A 20,607-nucleotide genomic window follows, 5' to 3' on the forward strand; every position below is an offset into this window, starting at 1 on the left:
TTAGACTTTCACTTGATGTTGAACCTTCTGCGGAGAACTCACAAGTTTTGAAATTCCACCACGCAGGCATTGAAATATCAAACCAACAAAGGGAAAGATCAGTTCTGATTAAAATAACCGGTAGAGGCCAGGATGAGGAACAAGGTAAAAATCTGCTGTGTGTGTAATTGCTGGAAGCAGAGAATGAGAAACTGCACAAATAACTAGTGGATCCTGGTAATCTTGGGAGCTTTGGGAGGTATTTGTTTCTCTTTTTGGGCCGCAGCGCTGGGTACTTAGCTAACTGACAAGGCCAAACATTGCACTACGTCTTTTCTTTTCGTGGTTTCCATACGGTACCCGTCATGCCCCCCCGCCCGCACTTCCCTGATCCTTTCCCCCTGATCTAAAAGCTGCTTCACGTTTGTCACGGTGTGGGAGGGCCCTCCTGATGGGGCCAATGACCAGAGGATGAAAGGAACTCCCTCTGTTTGTCTCTGGGAACAAAGGTGTAATTACGCCCCCATTTAGAAACAGCAAATTTATCTCCCCCCTTCCGTTTTCACTCAAACTACGGGATATTTTTTGGCTTCAGGAGGATCACCGCGGTGATAATTTAAGGCGCTTTTTAAATAATGCAATGGTAGTGCTAATTCGTGTCCCCTGTGGATGTATGGAGAAGTGATTTGTCTCTTTATGAACAGAAGCGTGTCATAATGCCCATGGGTTTTATTTGTAAAGGTTTGACTAACTGCAATGACAATTTGGTGCAATTTTCTTTAAAACTTAACCCTCTGTTACTTGGCAGCAAAAGTCAACAACTGCCCAAAACCTAACTATTGTTATTGTTTTATATATAGGAGTGTGTGCTAACAAATATTGTTAAAATGCAGAATAATGCACATATACCAAGTTGCATAAACAATCCTATAACAATTGCGAGTTTTGGCCGTCACAATGAATTAAACTTAAGTGAATGCAATATTTATGCTTTGTATTTAAAATGCCTACTCTAAGCATCAAACAAGATGCTTCTTACTCTCAGCTGACCAATCACAAGCTTGTGCTTTGAGCACTTTGTGATTAACTGCTCGTTATAAACAACATGGTTGTGGCTGCAGGCAAAATAATATCTAGCTAATAAATCAGCTTTATTTGGTTGTATGTTGTGGTGTTTTAAAAAATATTTAAGTGCAATAAAACAATTTTGCTCACACAGATCATTGAGTGATCTCGATCAAACAGTGGGATCATATAAGCTTTAATACACACAGCTCTCTCATGCTCTCCCTGTCACCCTGATTTCTCCCTACCGGTCTGAGATCCTCCTTTAAGCTGCTCCTCCTGACATGACAGTACAGGTGGATGTCCGCTGAAGGGAGAAGTCGTACCCCGGGGGCCCGCCGCTGCTCCTCTCCTCTATTACTCATGTCATGTATATTATTAAGCCATTAGATGCTATCAACACTTTTGAATGATTTAATTACCCAGGAGGACCATCCTTAGAGGAACATACATATTCATTGGGGCTGCATGTCAGCAGGAAACCCCCTTCTGTGCTACTCACTGCGACCTCAGCCCTCCAACCCAATACATCTCTGTCTCACTACACTGCCCATGCACACCCCCCCCCGGCACCCTCATGCTCCATCCATCGTTCCTAACCCCCCCCCCCCCACCCCTTACCTTCACCCCACGCCATCCTTCAGTAGCTCACACACAAAAGTCTCTTGTCTTCCTCACATTGTGCGGGCTTGGACGGCTGTGGGAGCAGGTTCTGTCCTCCCCTCACCCCCTCTCTGCCCCCCCTCTGTCATTCATCAGGCCTGATCCAATCACTGATAAGGGAGGAAGAGGAGAAAGATAAGGCCACTTTTGGGAGCGCTCCCTCAGGCCTCCCTCTGTTCACCACCTCAAATAGTTGTTTCACAAAAGAAAATCCTTTTTACCCCTCTAACAATGTGCCATTTCATTTCTTCACTGCACTGCCTGAGGTACTGCAGATTTTTTATAGGTGTTGTTGGATAAAATGTTTTTTATATATCACTCAAAAGTATTATTTTTCCCTAAAGGTGGTACTTTCACAACAACGTCAGGATTGTATCCAGGAAACAACTCCCTGACAAACTCCACTGGCTTCAACAGCACACAACAGGTAGCTGTGCACTTCCTTCAGCTCATTCCATTTCTGTGATCTGGTATCAGTAGGCAGCTATGAGTTTATGCGAGTTGGAATCCCAGACTTCTTTCCAACCTGGAAATCTTTATGAAACATGCATACTCAATATGTTACATTTCATCCATGACACATTCAAACATAAATCACTCAGGATGTCAAAAGATTTGTACGCAGGATTATCTACTGCACTTCCTCCAACACAAATGTATTATGCCACAGAGAAAAGGGAGAGGTAGAAAAAAACCAAGACAGATCGTTGTCCAGATGTCGGACGGAACAGACATGTGTTTGCATTTATGTTTTGGAATCTGCACTGTAAAGTAGCAACACTGGTGCAGGGCATATCTCACATTACTCTGCCAAACCTCCTACTTCTCTCCCTCAGCTCTGCTACCTTTTGTCTCTCTCTCCACCTTTTTGATCTAGATATTCTGTTTTTCTTTACTCGCCTTATCTTTATATGTAACCCACCATTTGGCTTCTCTGTCTGTCTTTCTCCACAGGACTACGCCAGTTATCCCGCCTTTGGCCAGGGGCAGTATGCTCAGTATTACAACAACTCACCCTACACTTCACCCTACATGACAAGTAACAACACCAGCCCAAGCACGCCCTCCACCACCACCACCTACACCCTCCAGGAGCCCCCCACTGGCATCACCAGTCAGGCCATCACGGAGAACCCTGCAGGTAAGAATCAAACCTCAGGGTCACGAGGATGCCTTGTGTAACCTGAATATCAGGAGTATTGATGCTGCTAAGAGCCATGTTTCTTTTTCAAACAAGCGGGCCACTGAACCCCCTTTTTCTCACTGACTGGAAGTTGCTGCTGATAAGAAAACATGAGCTAAAGGCCAACAAACTGTATTTGTCCTAACCCAAATGCACAAAGGGAGGAGTAGGAATTGGTTTGGGGAAGAAAAAAAGTTCAAACTGAAATCGGATGTAGCGTTTTCCATAATTTCATGTGACATTAATGTATCATCTGGCAATCAAGCACTGATTGTATCTTTACAAGTCAGTTAAAATGTTATGACTACATTTGAAATTGTCATCAATCAACACCAAAGACATCAGGCTTTAACTAAACGTAATTTCATACACAGTCGTCCAATTTATATAAATTACATCTCTGATATATATAGTTGACATGTTCTCCATTACCGTTTCTTTATTAAATCAGTATGCAGCACAATAGCTTTTAGTATCTGTGTTCTGCAGCTGATTTATGATATGTTTGTTACCTGTAGGCTTGCATAAACACTAAAAATGTCCCAGGAAGCTGTCTGTCCCGCATCAAGACAAATGGTCACTCGCACTTCTTTGCTAAAAGCAAATAACAGCTCATCTTCGATACGCTCTTTTTATTTACGCTCTCCTCCTTCCTTCTTTCCTTCCTCTCAGCAGAGTACAGTACCATCCACAGTCCATCAACCCCCATTAAAGATTCAGATTCGGATCGATTGCGCCGGGCCTCGGATGGAAAGTCACGTGGCCGGGGAAGAAGGAACAACAACCCATCACCGCCGCCTGACTCCGACCTTGAGGTAGGGTGAGCCCGCTACCTTGGCGACAGAAAGCCTCGCCCTGTCTGAGGCCCATGGACACTAATCCACTTATACGGCTGCCACAGCAGCTTTAACACTTGATGGGCATTCATTCTTAAATATTTGATTCCTTAACTATAAATGCATTATTGATGCATTGTGGAATATATGACATCACTGAACACATATATAAAGTTCTCATGTATACCTCGTAAATAAACAATGAGGCATGTGATTAAGTGAGTCATCGTTGAAGTGAATAATGTATATATTCTAGTCATCAAAGACTGGACACGAGCTTAGACTAACAACGGTAGAGTCGCACCATGAGCCATTAAACACTTTGATAGTGACCATATGTCATAATAAACTCAGAGGGCTCTTCATTAATATGATGTGAATTTAAACGAAGTTAATAGCACCCATTATAGCACTGACATCATGGCGTGTTAACATATCTAGTTAATTAGTTTGTCGCTATTGATTACGCTAATGTAAAGGGCAGAGAGGATGGAAAGCGTGCGGTGGGGTTGATGGGAGGAGTGTTGCGGTGACCATCCCAAGCAAATGGATCCTGGTCCCTGTGGCGCACAAATACACGCTCCCGGCCTATTGACCAGGAGGATCACCTTGCAGCCCTACAGAGTGCACCATTGATTTTGCCTCTTTTCTCTCTCTTTTTTTTGTTGTGTTTTTTTCGTCCCCCATCTCTCCAGCGAGTTTTCATCTGGGACCTGGATGAAACAATCATCGTTTTCCATTCCTTGCTTACGGGTTCTTATGCCAACAGATATGGACGGGTGAGTGACATCAGACTGTGGCAGTAGCGCTGCACTTTATCAGCAAAACACATAAATATTAAAAGAAAGGGGGGGGAAAAAAGATTTGGAGAGTTGGAAATGGCCAATGAGCAGGGGATAGATTTCACTGAGTCAATAGTGAGAAGATAGAGCAAAACTCAGAGTACAGATAATTGTTTCTTTTTTTAATAGGCCCAATGAGGCTTGACAAGTATTTGACTGCTCTTTGCAGCTGTTGGAGTTATGCATGGCTGGTCGGGGCTCAGCTGTAGGGGCTCACAACAGTTGCACTCTGGATGTCTATTGACACATCTTAAGTGTTCCTTTCTCCTTCAGAAATGCCACATTGTTAGTTTAATTAAGTGCTTCTCAATCCATCCTTTTCAGAGAGGGATCTCCCCGGAGACCCTGGCAGGAAACCGAGTCCACCGAATGTAATTCAGTCAAAAACTCAAACTAGAACACAGAGATTCTCTCAAACCTGCCTTAATTAGGATTCAAATAAGAAAAACATTACATATGTGTATATATAAATCTTAACAAACTTTTTTATTACTTTACTGGAAGGTTATTTTCCATCCCATGTCACTATGCATGCTTAAAAGATGAAGAGTTTACTTTTCCAGGCTTTGCTATTTGTTTTTCCATGTAAATTGCTTCTCTAAATTTAAACTTTCAAAACAAACAATTTGGGAAATAAAGCAAAATCGTATTCTCATGGTTTTGTTGAGGTCATAGGTTTTATATAGCATTGAAAGTGCTTCAAATCCCTGGTTCTTATTTTCTCATTTAAATATAAATACAATTGTATCAATTCATCTCTTTCACACTTTTTTCAAATAATAAATAAATCTCTCATTCTTTTTTTGTGGGGGAGCAACATTTCTAATCACCGGTTGTTTTGGCTATGGAGGTGTCTGGTTTTGAAGTCAAAAATGACATATTGCTCCTCATATGTCAGAGAGCTTAGCGTCTGTGACCGCTGCTCTGTGCCTTTGTTCTGGTATGAGGGGTGTTTGATGGGGGCAGTGTTTTGTTTTTGGGGTGAAAGAGGGCTGCCCCACGACCCTCCACTGTTTATTTACTTTGTCCCTCGGCCCTGCATGCTGGGTAAAGAGAGAGCTAAGGCTTAGGGAGCTGTGGCTCGGTGATGAGGGACTCTCCAACCACACACACACACACACACACACACACACACACACACACACACACACACACACACACACACACACACACACACACATACATGAACTCACACACACATGAACACACACACACACACACACACACACACACACGAGCATACACAGGGTCTCCAGTGTGCTCCTCTGAAACAGGAAACACTCCTGACTCCATAAGGGCCCGTTTCATCAGAACTCATATAGGATGTGACAGCCGCTAGAATCCCTCTCACTCTCTGTTTTCTCTTTTGTTCCCTCTTTTTCTCCTTCTCTGCACATTTCAGTCCCTTTTTTTTTTTTTTTTTTTTTTTTTTTTTACAAAGGTTTCTCTCATGCTCCAACTTGCTGACACTATCACATTAAAACAGCATTATAAGATGGAGACATGCTTATTCACAGCAACCACAAAGCACGCTACCTCAAAGCCTATCAGACACGCAGATCTGTAAACTACCTCAGAACAGAAAGTGAAGCAGACCAACATCCACCACAACAACCAGCCCTTCTCTTCCCTCCCGTCCGTCAGTCATGTCATCCCCATCTTAGTGGCATAAACAAAAAAGTTACTAAACAGTTTCCCCCCCTTTAGCTGCTCTGAGCCTACTATAAATAGATGTGTATCTGAGTGAGCACACATCCACACTTTCTCTCACTCACTGTGACCTCCCACCCACTCTCTCTCTCTGACTTTTTTTTTTTTTTTTTCTGTTTCTCATACACGCATAAACACACTGTTGCTCTTATCAGCTCTTTTAATTGGCATCAAGGCAGCTCACCCCCATAAAGCTGATGGCTGAGGCCAGCTGTGCTGCTATTGGGCTGGCCAGAGCTGGAGCTTAAAGTGGGTGGGGATGGATGGGGGGTTGTTATTGGTAAGGGGCTCAGAGAGAGGGGGGACTTGGCGCCCCAGCGGATGGCACTGACATCTCGGGACAGGTGGCACTGGAGCAATGACAGCAGCAGCACTTTGGCCTTCTGGCCTGCTTGTATTCTTAACTCCCTCACTGAGTGATTGTTTAGATTTAATTGGAAGGGATTCACCCGCGCTGGAGAGGACTGCCTTTTCCCACCAAACCAGCCCTTTATGCTAAATCACCCAACAGCGGCGGCGTTTGGGGAGACAGAGCTGGTTGTCGTGGGAGGCTAATTATTTTTGATGAATTCAGACTGAAAGATTGATTTGAAACTGGGAGGTTAAGAAGAAGAAGAAAGCCTCTAGAAGTGGGGATTGAGCTCTACTTGTGTGGTTTGTCTTCTGTCATTTTAGTGAAAACATAAGCATTGTGGTGGGTGACAGCTAATCAGCAGAAAGCTCAGGTGGGTCTTCAGGTGATTTATCTCTGTAATCCCTGCTTCTGGTCCCGTCTTTAATGCGGTCTCACCCAGCTGCAGACAATCCTCCTCCAAAGCCGGCTATTGTCTCCCTTTATCCTTTGCCAGCTGAAGACAATCTGTTGATTAAATATTTAAAATAAAAAAGGTATTCAATTTGTGCAACAACAAAATTATCAAGTCAGTTAATTAATTATATATGTTTTGTATGCTGTTTATGATCATAATGGTATGTGGTAGTGGATTTTCTTAATAAATGTATTTGAGCAATTTTATTCAAAATGATCACACAAGGTTTATATATTTATGTTAATGCTGAAAAGCACTAAAATTGCACACATTGTCACAGGCTCATTAACTATTTACAATGTAGTTCAGTCTTCTCTAGGTTTTATCTTACAGACAGTGCAACCCATCACCATTACAGCACGTGTCACATTACTGACAGAGATCAGGATTTAAGGAGAAATTGCCGTTGTGGATTCAGGGGGAATTGTTTTAATCACCTAGAGGGCAATCAGATGACGCATCAGCACAAGTATGTGGAGAATGGGCTATTTACGATGAGACTGTGACCCCCAACTCTTCTAAATCGACCGCCCCTCCTGAGAAGAGACATGCTTTTACTGCATTCGTTCAAGTCTGTGGCATTTCTGATGACTATTCTGGTCGCTTTCGGAGAGTCGTAAACGGACGCTGAAACTTTCAAGTCCCTCTAATGTCTTTTTTTTATGGGAATAGCCTGCTGAGGAATTTAAAGGGATTCTGTGTTAATTGAGTGATTTACAGGGAACAGAGTTATTTATCCTTTTACATTTACCACTTCAAATGGAACAAATTTACCTCAATTTTCAAAGGAAAATATTCTAATTTGATTTAATTGTTTTTGTCTTTTTTCCAGGATCCTCCGACATCTGTATCATTAGGCCTGAGGATGGAAGAAATGATCTTCAACTTGGCCGACACACACCTATTCTTTAACGACTTGGAGGTGCGTCTATTTTAATGTGTTTTCTCTTCTTTAAGCTCACTTTAGCTCCACTATGTTCTTGATCTTCACAAATGCCTTTTGTTCACCTTGTGATGGTCTTAGTGGTCAGAGGAATGTATAGCAGGAGCGTAGGAACAGTCCATCAAAATGTTAGTAAATGCAGCAACAACTGTCTCCTAGCGCGGAGCCTCTTTTTCAGTGAGCAGTCCCATAGATGTGAAGTATTACCTCGGAGCCCAAGGGATACCATTCATTTTACATGTGCCGTCAGTCTCTGTCATTCCTGGGTCACCAGGCCGGGCCCCCGACCTCCACCTCCTTCCCACTCCCATAGCGGCCAGCTCAATTTGTCAAGCTCTAGTGTTTCTGTGGCCGCTCTGTCTGTCTGTGTCATGCTGTGTGCTCTGTGTCGCAGTCCATCTACACCCCAGACCCTAGCGTCACAGTATGAAACCCCCCCACTGCCGCCACCTCCCCTCCCACGCCTCTTTGCCCTCCTGATTCATGTACGGCGAGTGTAAAATCTGCCTCTGGGGCTCAGGAATAGAGGGATCAAGGGTAGGGAGGTGTGCGTGGTTGGATGTTAGAGTGTCTGCTACACCCTGGGGAGAGGTAAAAAGACCAGAGGGTCAGGGATGCTTATAGGCTCAGACTGTATGTACAGAAAAGTGTGTGTGCCACATTTGTCCGTACATTACACATGCACAGACATGAAGTGCAGCCCGCTATCCTCCCTTCAGATCCAGATGTCTTACCCAGCTAACTATCAGCGCTCATCACATTTTAACAATAAACAAAGCAATTTATCTCAATGTTATATCCCTTAACACTATCGCTCTGTCCAATTCTCTGTCTATGATTTATATTTTTGCGATTTCTTTTTTTTTTTTTGTCCCTGCCTCCTGTCTCTTTCTCCCAGTGAATCTGATCACACTGACCCAGCACTTTCCCTCAGTGTCCTGCTTTATGCTGACCTCACAGTAGAGGAAATGTTTTGTTTGATACTTAAGTGTGAAGAGATCTGCGGCCAGTCTGCCAAGTCTCATTACTCACCACCATGTTCGGCGGTGTTACATGAAGCAAACCCAAGAAGGAGGAAAAAAAAAAAAAAGAGAGAGAGAGAAACACAGGGAAAGAAAACGTTCATACTCTCCCAGACAGACGAGTGACTAAGAGTCCAAACGCAGTCATTGTGATCAAAGTTAATTGGCTGCAATTGACTGGTTAAATATTTCCTTATGCCCTGGCCGTATAGAATCCATTGTAGCTGCACTTTATTTAATAGATGTGCCCCAATCATTTGAAAAGAAAAATGGCAGTTTGTGACAATGCTTAAATGTGGTTTTTGCTCAACATCTGTCCTGTGTTTTGATTTCTTTTCATGTGTGATAAAACCGTTCACAGACGAATTGGCAGCTCAGTCCGCTTATAAAATGATTGTAAAATGCGACGCGTATATTTCTTCTGCTCTATCTCAGCAACAAAATTATTAGATTTTGTTTTGACACTTTAAAGCTTTAGAGATTTTCCAGCTAAAACTAGAGTAGTATTATGACTGAAATAGCAACGTGTGGTCCGCTGCAAGAATGCTTTTTAGACAACCAAATTAAAGACCTCTCTGCAAACGCTGCAGTGATTGTCATTAACAACCATACCAGAGGAGGAGTGACATTCTCTTGAGGGCATATTGATCTCTCCTCTTAAACTGACCTGGGACAATCTGAGTGTTAAGTGCCAGTTCTCAGCAATGCCTAACCAGTTGTGTTTCCTCTCTGCTGATTTACAGCCCTCCATCTCAGATAAAGCTAAATAGAGTCCAACTATAAATACCACAGCCAGCAGCAGTTATGTATTTAAGCATGTGCAGAAATGCATATGGTCCATCTAATTTAGTCTAAGCCATAAAGGGAGACCCCAGAGGCTGTGCAGAAACACAGGTGCAGAGTTAGTGGCCTAACGGTGTGTGTGTGTGTGTGTGTGTGTGCGAGTGTGAGTGGTCCATCTAAGACTTAACACTGTTGTCCTGCCCCCCTCTGCACATGAACATTAAATATGGACTCAGTGTACCCATTTTATCACTATATGCGCAGTCACAGATCATTTTGCTTTTTTTTAAATGTTAGCTTTTAAGATCATGAATCAGTTTTAAATTCACAAGCGTTGTTAACAATCCTCCAAACATCACAATTAGTCATATTATGTGCTCAGCCTTCTGAAGCCACAGCTAACTTTCTATTCTTCTGTATTATGGTTCAAGTGTGTGTAAGAGTGTGTATGTGTGTGAATGGAGGCTGGAGAGCGTTGATAGAGCTGATGAGTGACAATTCTGAGGAAAGTCATAAAAAGAAAGAGGGCATGCCGAAGGGGTCAACAGGGATCAGTTTCACTCTTACGTCTCTCTCTCCCTCTTCCTCTTTTAACCTTTTTCTGGATCAGTGCTCTCTTTTTTTTTTTTCACCGTTAAATAGAATTGAAGGTGCGTCACAGAAATACTGCACCTCCCCAAAAGACTTCCCCTCCCAGCCCACACACTCAAATCTCTCTATCGATCGTTCCGCACAAAGCATCTGCTGCTCAGCCCTTTAAAAGACGGGTGTAGTGTTGTATGAACAGCACAGTCTGTTTTTATCCTCAAAAAATGCTCTCACTGAAGGAAGTTTAAGAAAAGTAATTCAAGGCAATATGATCTCTATTGATTTGATCTCCGCGGTATTAATTTTCCTTGTAGAAGAAGTTGTTTTTCAATAACTACAGAGATAAACATATAATCAATGTTACATCGAAAACAACATTTTATTCAAAATCTGAATTTTTTGTAAATTGTTAATAAACACCCTAATGGGCTAGGTAATCTCAATGTTTTCATTAATTATGTATTTATTTGAATAATTATAATATTATATTATATAATATATATATCATATTTTTTTCAAAATAATATACTAGTAATACTAGTAAATTACTTACAACATTTGTTGTTTGTATATCTTATTTTTTAAATATAATACATTTCCCTCACCATTTTCTCGCTAGTGGAGCTAATTGATGGGCTAAAGTGATGTGTATAATGAAGCCCACTGAGGCTGAGCTCACCAGGAAGACTGACAGCTCCGCTGTGACTCCGGGTGTGAGTTTACTGTAGGTGCGCTAACGCCGAGCAGTATGTGGGAACCAGGGGCCTCTCTCTATCGCTGGCCGAGCCCCCTGTGCTCCCCTCTCAGTGGGGTACGGGGGGCAGCCGTCTCCCCCTTCCCTGGGTGAGAAAACAACCCTCCCCGTCTGGAGGATAAAGGGCATGGGGGCAAACCACTCACAGAGAGAGAGAGAGAGAGAGAGAGAGAGAGAGAGAGAGAGAGAAGGGGAAAGGTCTCTAAAGGTGGGAACATTTTAAATTAGTCCACTGTTGCCTCCATGCCGTGTGCAGCCCTCTCTCACACACTTATGCACATGCAAGCTAAAAATGTTGTGCTCCAAATTCTTAAGACACACATGTGTATATATAATGTATGAATACTCATGGAAGTACCAACAGACTCTCAAACTCACACACACATACACATACCTGTGGAGCAAGGAGGTTTCAACCCTGGGACCGAGGCTGGGAGCTATAAAAGGCAGCTCACAGTGTCACAGGGTTGAAACCTCCTCTGTCACTCTCACCCAGGGGCTGCCTGTTAATGAGAGATGCTGTGAAACGCATGGTTACCTTTTCCTAGTGGCTGAAATGGCCCTCCAGAGCCTCTTAGTGTGGAGCCATTCTGTTTGTTTTATGTCCCACTGCAGAGAGTCAGATCCCAGTACTCGCCATCCATATGACTGGTAGCTTTATGGTGTTTTCCTTGATAGTATTTTTTTAAGGTTTTACTCACAGTAAGGAGGAACATAATGCTAACTGTGCTTTTCATTTGAATCATGAAGTCATTCAGTTGACCGGTCACCAACTGTACACTGTAGATTTGTTGCACAGGTTTTTATTCAGATTTCAATAACACTATCAGAACACATAAAACTGAACAACCAATCAAGATCTGCACCAGTGAAAAAAATGTGGATGCTGTTGAAACCAAATTGCTACAGTGAACTAAAAAAAGGCCATATTTATGTGTTGTATATTTTCTCAGATGTGCTTCTTTAGTTCTGATCACACTGATGTGGGTATTTCATCATGTGCCTGGCCACCGATGCAGCAGTTCTGTCATGCTCCTCGACATAACTCCATCACGTCTCGAGGCGGGGCCACTGATGTGTTTTGGAAAGACTACAGAGAGAAAGTGGAGGTTTCAAAGCCACCCTGTCAATCTTCGCTCCGCAGAGCTCCACTTCACCCCCGCCCTCTACCCGCTATCCTCAGACAGCCGACTCATGCACCAATAGGGGTTGAGGCTGCATGGAAAATATAACATTACTTTTTGTTGACAAATGATGTGTTTTTTAAGAATAGATTTCTTGTCCTGAATTAAACAGCACCTGCCCAGCATGGTCTGTGAAGGAATTGAGGAGAAACTTGCATAGATTTGTCCAAACAACAGTCATTTTGGCAACAATAAACAGTTTTTCTATGGATTACATTTGTTGCTAAGGGAAAATGCTGAAACGACTGAGATTTAATATTACATTTAGTGTCGCTCTCCTTGAGCTGTGGTTTGGACTGTAAACGCGCAAAATTGGAAATAATGAGAAGCAACTCATCCATCAAACATAACTTATTTATACTTTTCACTCACTACCTATGGGGTGATTCTTTTTTTTTTTTCAACTTTTCCAGTCATTATACTTCAAAAATTCAGTCTGCTCCGAGCAAAACGTACGTGTGCTCCCTCTTCCTGATCGTGTGAATTTTCGTCAAACCAGCATATACTTCTCTGTACCTGTGCTTTGTTTGGCGCCGCTGTTTGAATTCCGTGGCTGTTCAAGCACAGATTGTGGATTGGAATGAAGTGGGTTTGAAAGAACTCTCCCTTTGTTACCCGCATCCTGTGTTTGACCCCCAGGTAATCGCAGCCCCCCCTCCTACCTCCTTTCCTCCCCCCCCCAGACAGGGGTGCCTGTGGTGGGAACGGAGAAGGAAGTTGCTGGGGGTCACAGACCGCGGGGGGGATGACAGCCACTGCCGGTGGAGTGGCGGTATTGAGAACCTGCGAACCATGGATGAGCCTTTTTCACATGGCATTAGCCTGTAGGGTCACAAGGAATGCTGTGATGACGGCTGTTATCGCTCACACGGCGGTTGTGACCACCCACCCCCGCCCCAACAGCTCACCTGAGAGAGAGGGATGAGAGAGATGGGGCGAGTCTGGCAGCTTGTACCCAATAAGTGGACACTGACCTAGACCGTCATGGCAAAAACAAGGTCTTAAGAGTTAGTTTAGATAGCATGGTCCTTTCTGTGTTGTGGTAACAAGCATTGCAGACTTGGCCCGTCTTTCTTCTCCCTGCCTCTGACTGTTGCAGTCACCACTCTGAGCTCTCTCTCTCTCCAGGGCTGCAGGAAGACTCAGGCCGTCATCGCTGATTGCTTAATGACAGATGCCAGGGGAACAAAGAGGGCTCTGATAGCTTCCTCCGCAGTGAAGAGATTTCAGCAGACCGGTGGAAAGACAGAGAGACAGGGAAAGGAAGAGAGAGTGAATGATGTAGAGATGGAAGCGTCCCGAGACGGAAGCATCCTGTCTTCAATTGGGCATCTTTTTGGCATCCATTCCTGTATAGATGAAGACTGTTTTGGTAGCTCGGATAAAAGAGAAGAATGTGGCTGATACAACAGAAAGACATAGTGTTTGCTTAAGGAGTAATTGCGATTGGCTTCTGGTGGAGGGTCTTCACTCCTGAGTACAGTAGGAACATCTGGTGTGAGTTAGTGGTGATGTAGGTTTTAGAGAGACCAGTGTTTGCTTGGTGTGGGGAGGATGGGGGGGATTTGATGGACAAGACGTATTCAAAAGGTTCCAAGAAATTCTCTGCCTGCCCCTCAAAGTGCCACTATCTTGAAGCCCTGTCATTCTATTGTTAATGTAATACAAACAAAAAAATAGCAGCATGTTATTTTTCCTATCCACTCCAGCTATACGACTGTACTTAACTGACTTCAACCTGCACCATCCATGGCTCTGTGGTGTTTACGAGGCCTTCAAGTGCCTCCTAATGAGTACGTGTAAGGGTTACTGTACAACATTACCCACAGCCACCTCCTCTATTAGCTTTCCCAGTCCTCCCAGGAAGCCAGTGCAGAGGTTTATGCCAGCCCCAGCTGGGAATAGTAATTGTTGGAGTCTGCGCATTCTTCCAACAACTCCCTTCCTTTTTTTTTTTTACACACACACACACACACACACACACACACACACACACACACACACACACACACACACACACACACACACACACACACACACACACACACACACACAGAAAAACTTGTATCTGGACGTCTCAAGCTCAGTCCAGCTGTTAATTAAGCATTATTATATCCACAGAATTAAAAAACTATGTAAACACACAGAAACAGAGAAATGTAAGGGGTACAGTGTATTTTTCTTGGCCGTTTGAATTTTGATTTAACACTTAACATTTGTTGAGGTTTGATGTGTTTATTAGCTTTGAGGATTTGGGAAAAAGTCCATGAAAAATCATTCATAATCAGGCAGCAATTATAATGGCCACAGTTAGGCCTAATTACTGAGACATATTTATGTGTTTCAAGTCATGTTGGAGTTCTGCCTTTGGCCCCTAAAGTAGGCCCATAATTAACATGCTGAGTAATACGGTTCTCACAAAGCTGTTTTGATCCATGCTGGCTGTCAGAATCTGAAAGAAACACATCACAGGGGAAGAACAAACATGAGGAACTATTGTCAGAAAACAAGGTACCAGGAGACGGCATACAATTAGGCAACGATGTACCAAACAAGTGTTTTGCCGTCGGCTGATTGTGTCTGATTCATCAACAAGTAATCACTGGATAATAGAAGCATTCCAGTCACTTGCACCAGAATGCTTTGAAAGGAAGCTTTACGAGGCGCTTAACCGAGGGTGCAGTTTTTTGTTTTCCTGAACAAACAGACATACCTCTACTATTTAAGAAATCAAGCACACCAATTCTTCTGGCTTGGGTTTTCGCTCTGAGAAAAACATTTTGGGGAAAAGTTTGTTGGTGGCAGATCTCCAAGCTAGGACAAATTGCTGCTTTCTTCAACTATCAAAGATCTGCTGGTGATTGGCTAGAAACAGATTTAGGCCACACACACACACACACACACACACCACACACACACACACACAACCATTACCCCATCTCCAACTGGCAGTCCATCTTCTGGAACGTGGAGCTCAGAGCTCGCTCCATGTGAGGTCACTTTGGATTCTCTCCCCCAGCCTTTACCCGCCACTCTCCTCCATCTCCACCTCTCTACCCTTCCACCCCCTTATCGGGGTGCCAGAGCCCCGGAGAGGAGGGGAGGAGGGGTCACGGGGTCAAAGTCTTTTCCTCTTTGGATCTGGGGCTTGCTGGGAGAGGCTTGGCGAGAGAATGGCTGCATTAGAGCAGGGGTTGGGGGTCAAGATTTTAATTCTGTTAAAGAACAGCTGGTTTGAGTTTCTCCTCACGTCGCTCTTCCCTCCCTTTCCCCACAAATCCAGGGAGATGAAAAATTTGTTCAGAGGGGAACCAGTAAAATAAAAAAGGTTTACAGTCCAAAGCCCTTACCCTTACCCTGCTCCAGCATTAGAGAGGAATGCAATAACGTCAGCATTTGGCCTCACTTAGATTGACTTAAAACAAGGAAGTCCTTTCTGTGTTTTGGTGTCTTAACAGCCGGATGAAACTTAATTAAAAAGCTTAAAAAATAGGGAGGGACTTTTCATACTTGAGACCGGAGGAATTTTCTCGCTTAAGTTTCAATTTCCATGAGAAATTATTATTTCACATTTAACTTTAAACAGGTGAGGCTTACAATTGTTGGCCACTTCACAACACATTTAAAACTTTTAACGTTCCAGAAAAATTCTTTAAACTTCTACATAGAGATATCAAATATGCTGTCTGTTATTCATTCTAGACGAGGGCTGACTGAAACAAATTGAGAATCTGATGTCACATTCAATTTCAAAGCCGTTTTGCTTTTAACAAGGCTATTGCTCAAACTCTTGTTGGCTAAATTGCTAGCCACCGCACATTTTAGCAAAAAAGAAGCTTTGCTAGTCTCTCTCTTTGCTCTGCCCGGAGTGAAATATGTTGATCTCAATGCCAAGGCAGGACTCCCTCACATTTTAGCTGGCTGAGGGGGGCGGAGAGAGGCGATGAAGGGGGAGGCACCAGAGCTCTCCTATAAATGGAAAACTAATAACAGATTTTTAGTCTGCTCTCTGCTGCGCTCTTTTGCCGGCTGACTGGCCCCCGGGCTGTGTTGGTGTGTGGCGCAGCAGCAATCAGAGGTCATAATTTCATTGGCGGTTAGCATCAGGTTCAATTTTTCTAGTGGGTTACATTTGCCAGAAAGTCTGGATTGTGTTACTGTGTACAGGCGGAATCAGTGCAGAGCTGCAGAATCCCTCTACCTTTCCAAGAGGAGCCGGGCACCCCCAAAGGGGAAGAGGAGTGTGCACATATGTTTAGAGATGCACACACAGATGCACACACAGACGCATACACATGCACAGACCATTAGTGCTTAAATGCACTTTATACATACATCTAGCCTACATACATCCCTCTACTGTATGTGTATATATATATATATATCAGTACTCGCAGACATATCTGTTCAAATGCCAACCTAGGGAGTGTTTGGAGTTGCTGGATTGACATTTAATTGGTTATGTCTGTGCGTGTGCATATCTTTGGACCCCTCTAGTGGTCGCAGTCCATTCTGACTAATGATGAGGTGGGTTTTTTGTCTGGACAGAGCTGGTGGGGGCGCAAGGAAAGAAAAATGTTGAGGACTTATTCAAAAGGATATAAAGAGAAAGTCAAGGCGAATGGGATTAGGAGTGAGGTGTCCAGCCAAAGCACAAATTCCTGAATGAATATGTTGTTTCTCGTGAGAAATTATGAGGAACATGTGGGGAGAATCCCTTCCCAAGAAAGAAATCTTCTCTAAAAGAGGACGGCATTTCTTGTAAGAGTGTGTGAATACTACATTAACCAAAGCATTTGTTTTGTGCCTTCCAGGAATGTGATCAGGTACATATCGACGATGTGTCCTCCGATGACAACGGCCAGGATCTGAGGTACAACACTAGAACACTTTGATTCTTGGTCAAAAAGTCAGAATGACCTGTGCCGTTTGCTTGCATCAATGTCCACACAGACTGTGCTGACAGACACTATATTTTTTTCTTTATCTCAGCACGTATAACTTCGGCGCTGATGGTTTCCACGCAGCGGCCACCAGTGCCAATCTATGTCTGGCCACAGGCGTGCGGGGAGGCGTGGACTGGATGAGAAAACTGGCCTTCCGCTACAGACGAGTAAAAGAAATCTACACCACCTACAAAAATAACGTCGGAGGTAATCCCCAACAAGCAGCGCGGTCCCTTAACAGATCTGTCAAGTAGAAATGAGTTTGCAAATGTATGTGCCCTCATTTGCGTGGGCGTTTGTGTGAGTGCCTGCGCGTGTGTTCTAAAAGCACACATGCCACACCACTTGGTCAGGGGTAAATTTTGAAAATTTTCAGTGGTATTTCTGAGGGCTGGTCCAACCTAAACAATGTTACCCTGCGTTTCAGGTCTGCTGGGCCCAGCCAAAAGGGAAGCCTGGTTGCAATTGCGAGCAGAAATTGAAGCCTTGACGGACTCCTGGTTAACACTGGCACTGAAAGCACTAACATTAATCCACTCAAGGTAGGACTCCAGTGAGGAAAATTGTACCCAGTCCCATACCGCACATATATATAAACTCTCATGTGGTGTAAATAAGTCAACATGTTCCCAAGCTATTGAAGAAAAATGGCAATGCTCTTCTGGATAGACTTTGTCTTCTGATATCTGAAAGTACGCTTAGAGATCCAACTTTAAAAGGAAGCTAAGATTTAATCCTTCAATGCAGGACATGTTTGAAGCCAATGATACATTGCGGTGTCTTTATTTTTTGTGTTTTCTTTTGTCCTCTTGTCTCTCTATTGCAGGTCAAACTGTGTGAACATCCTCGTGACCACCACGCAGCTCATCCCTGCCCTGGCTAAGGTCCTGCTCTACGGCTTGGGGATAGTCTTTCCTATCGAGAATATTTATAGTGCAACCAAAATAGGTAAATGTGTGATGTAAATCCTCTTTTGTTTTGCCCGCTGTGATCAATCTAACACTTTTGGGGACATAAATGCTTGTTGTTTTAGCTTGGGGAGTGTAAAAAAAGTTATGACACACGTGCTACCTAAGTGATAGGACGGAGGCGTGGATGGGGTGGGAGATTCAGTCACCGGAGAGCGTTGATGTTCTTCTATGAAGGAATAGGCCTAATCAGCCTGGGATTATTTTCCTGGAGCTGGGCCTGCGCTGGGCCTCCCCAGGCCTCTCCTGTTCAGTCTCTGCATATGAAACCACTTCTGCACATTTATGTCATTCCACAGCAAAAAGACCCCCGCTCTTCCTCCTCCTTCTTTCAGTCTCCCCCCTTCCCCCCCTATTGCTTCTCCTTCTTCACTGTTTCAAATGCAAAATAAACATCACGCTTCACTCCCGCACTCACGTTTTCAGGCCCTTCAGTGCAGAGTTGGAGCGGAGTGTAGCTCAGGGCTCCTCGGAGCGTTAAGCGCACCAGTCCTCCTAACCAGACCCTGTGGCATGCAAGAGTGATTTTGGCTGATTTAAGTCCATTTGTCCCATGGTTGAGGAGCAGAAGGGCAGACTTAATGCTTTTCAGATTGCCTTTATCTGAGGCCTGATCTTATCACATCCCCTTGCTGAGCTCAAAGTGTTTACACTCTGCCCTATTTTGTACGTGTGGTGTTTTTAAAGGGGCTCTTGTCACCCTGTGCCTCTGAATCAACTTGACGGCGTTTAGTGTGGGTCCATGTGCCTTTGTATCTGTTTGCCTCCACTCAACGCTCCACTAACATCCTACTGTCGACTCCCCCACAGGGAAGGAGAGCTGCTTCGAGAGAGTAATTCAAAGGTTCGGGAGGAAAGTTGTTTACATTGTTGTTGGAGATGGTGTGGAAGAGGAGCAAGGCTCAAAAAAGGTAAGAAGTCTTGGAATAATAGACACCACACACTGTATACACATTGAGTCCTCTGGTGAAAAACATTCATCAGAAATACACGGAGCTAGGAGAAAAGACAATGTTTGGACTTGCCGTAAGGTCAGGAGTTCATTATGAATGCTTACAGAACACAAAACATACCTGCCATACTTTTCCAAAGAAAGGAATCAGCGCTGTAGCTCTCCTCCTCAACAGTCTTACTTTACATTTTTATTCGTTTATCCTCTTATAGGGCGTCCAAGTACAAGAGAGAAAGTCTGTAGTGTGTAATCAGTGCTCTTCCTCCGCCATCTCAGGTTTACAGAGCAGGGGAGGGTGGATGGCATAATTATATATTCCTGCTCGGTGCCCTGAGCAGCGTGAATGCTGCGTGTGTAATGCTAGCCCTTCTAGGCTTGTTGAAGGCACATTGTAAATAGAGCGCGCATAAAGGAGACTTAAATCATTGTTGATGAATTTAGAATATTTACTGCAATGCCAAGCCTGTTGGCGGATCAAGAAAGCTGACGGTATCTGTTCAGATGAATGTTCTGTTGCCCTTACCTGTCGGATCTTGCTCCACAAAAATCGTGCATTCAGCGTTTCTGCCAAGTTTGGATGCACACCAAATGCCACATGCAAGCCGCACACAGCACAGATATTCATTAGCAAATTAATCAGCGGTTCCAAGAGCATATTTCCCTGACGGTTACGGTGAGCCACAGTGTCAGGGTGTAGACATGAAGTTTCCCTTTGAAAAGCGTCCAGCTCCCTTTTCACCTGTTTCTCAGTAAACAACGAGGAGAAGCGTGAGGACAGATGAAGAGCGATTAGGAAGAAGTAGCAGCCTTTACCCTGGAGAAGAGTGTAAAGCAATAGCTCTGTATTATGGAAAGCGAACACGCCCTGGGAATATGGACTTGAGGGATAGTTGTGGAAAAAAGATGCAAATATTTTCACTCTGTCTTGAGTTGTTGGAGTGTGACATTGATGGAAGGATAAGGCGTTTTTTTTTATTTTTTTCCCCGTCTGAGTGGTGTGAGTCCCACGAAACGCCGTGCGGTAAAAGGTTTCTGTGTCAACATCAGAGAGGACGTGAAATAACACAACAATTTCACCCGTCAGGAGGCACACATCAGACGTGACACTGTGTGAAACTACAAAAGAAAATGTCTAAAAGTTCTCTCGGACCTCATCCCTCCACCTACAAAAAAAAAAAAAAGAATCCACAAACCCTGACACAATTCTGCCTTCAGTTATTACCATCACCTGGGAGAGAGGGCAGAGATAGCATCTGCAGCTTTTAAACTTAAAAGCAAAGACAATTTACAAAACAAAAAGCAAAGAGCTTTTTAAGGGTCAGTGCAGGCTCTCCTAAGCGGAACATATGCCTGGGAGAGGCCATACCTTTGATAAGGGGA

At 43.7% G+C, this 20,607-nt stretch overlaps 1 protein-coding gene across 1 annotated transcript in view; it reads left to right on the forward strand.

The window, feature by feature from the left end:
* Positions 1–20,607, forward strand: part of eya1 (EYA transcriptional coactivator and phosphatase 1) — a 59,474-nt gene that overhangs the window by 37,952 nt on the left and 915 nt on the right. The window contains exons 8-17 of the mRNA XM_054622587.1: positions 2,052–2,134; positions 2,662–2,848; positions 3,563–3,705; positions 4,422–4,505; positions 7,920–8,009; positions 17,176–17,234; positions 17,354–17,514; positions 17,735–17,849; positions 18,134–18,255; positions 19,086–19,186. Of these exons, the coding sequence (XP_054478562.1) occupies positions 2,052–2,134; positions 2,662–2,848; positions 3,563–3,705; positions 4,422–4,505; positions 7,920–8,009; positions 17,176–17,234; positions 17,354–17,514; positions 17,735–17,849; positions 18,134–18,255; positions 19,086–19,186 (1,145 nt within the window). The remainder of the gene's footprint in view (positions 1–2,051; positions 2,135–2,661; positions 2,849–3,562; positions 3,706–4,421; positions 4,506–7,919; positions 8,010–17,175; positions 17,235–17,353; positions 17,515–17,734; positions 17,850–18,133; positions 18,256–19,085; positions 19,187–20,607) is intronic.

The sequence above is a fragment of the Anoplopoma fimbria genome, chromosome 21, assembly GCF_027596085.1.
Source record: "Anoplopoma fimbria isolate UVic2021 breed Golden Eagle Sablefish chromosome 21, Afim_UVic_2022, whole genome shotgun sequence".
In the NCBI taxonomy this organism is placed as follows: Eukaryota; Metazoa; Chordata; class Actinopteri; order Perciformes; family Anoplopomatidae; genus Anoplopoma; species Anoplopoma fimbria.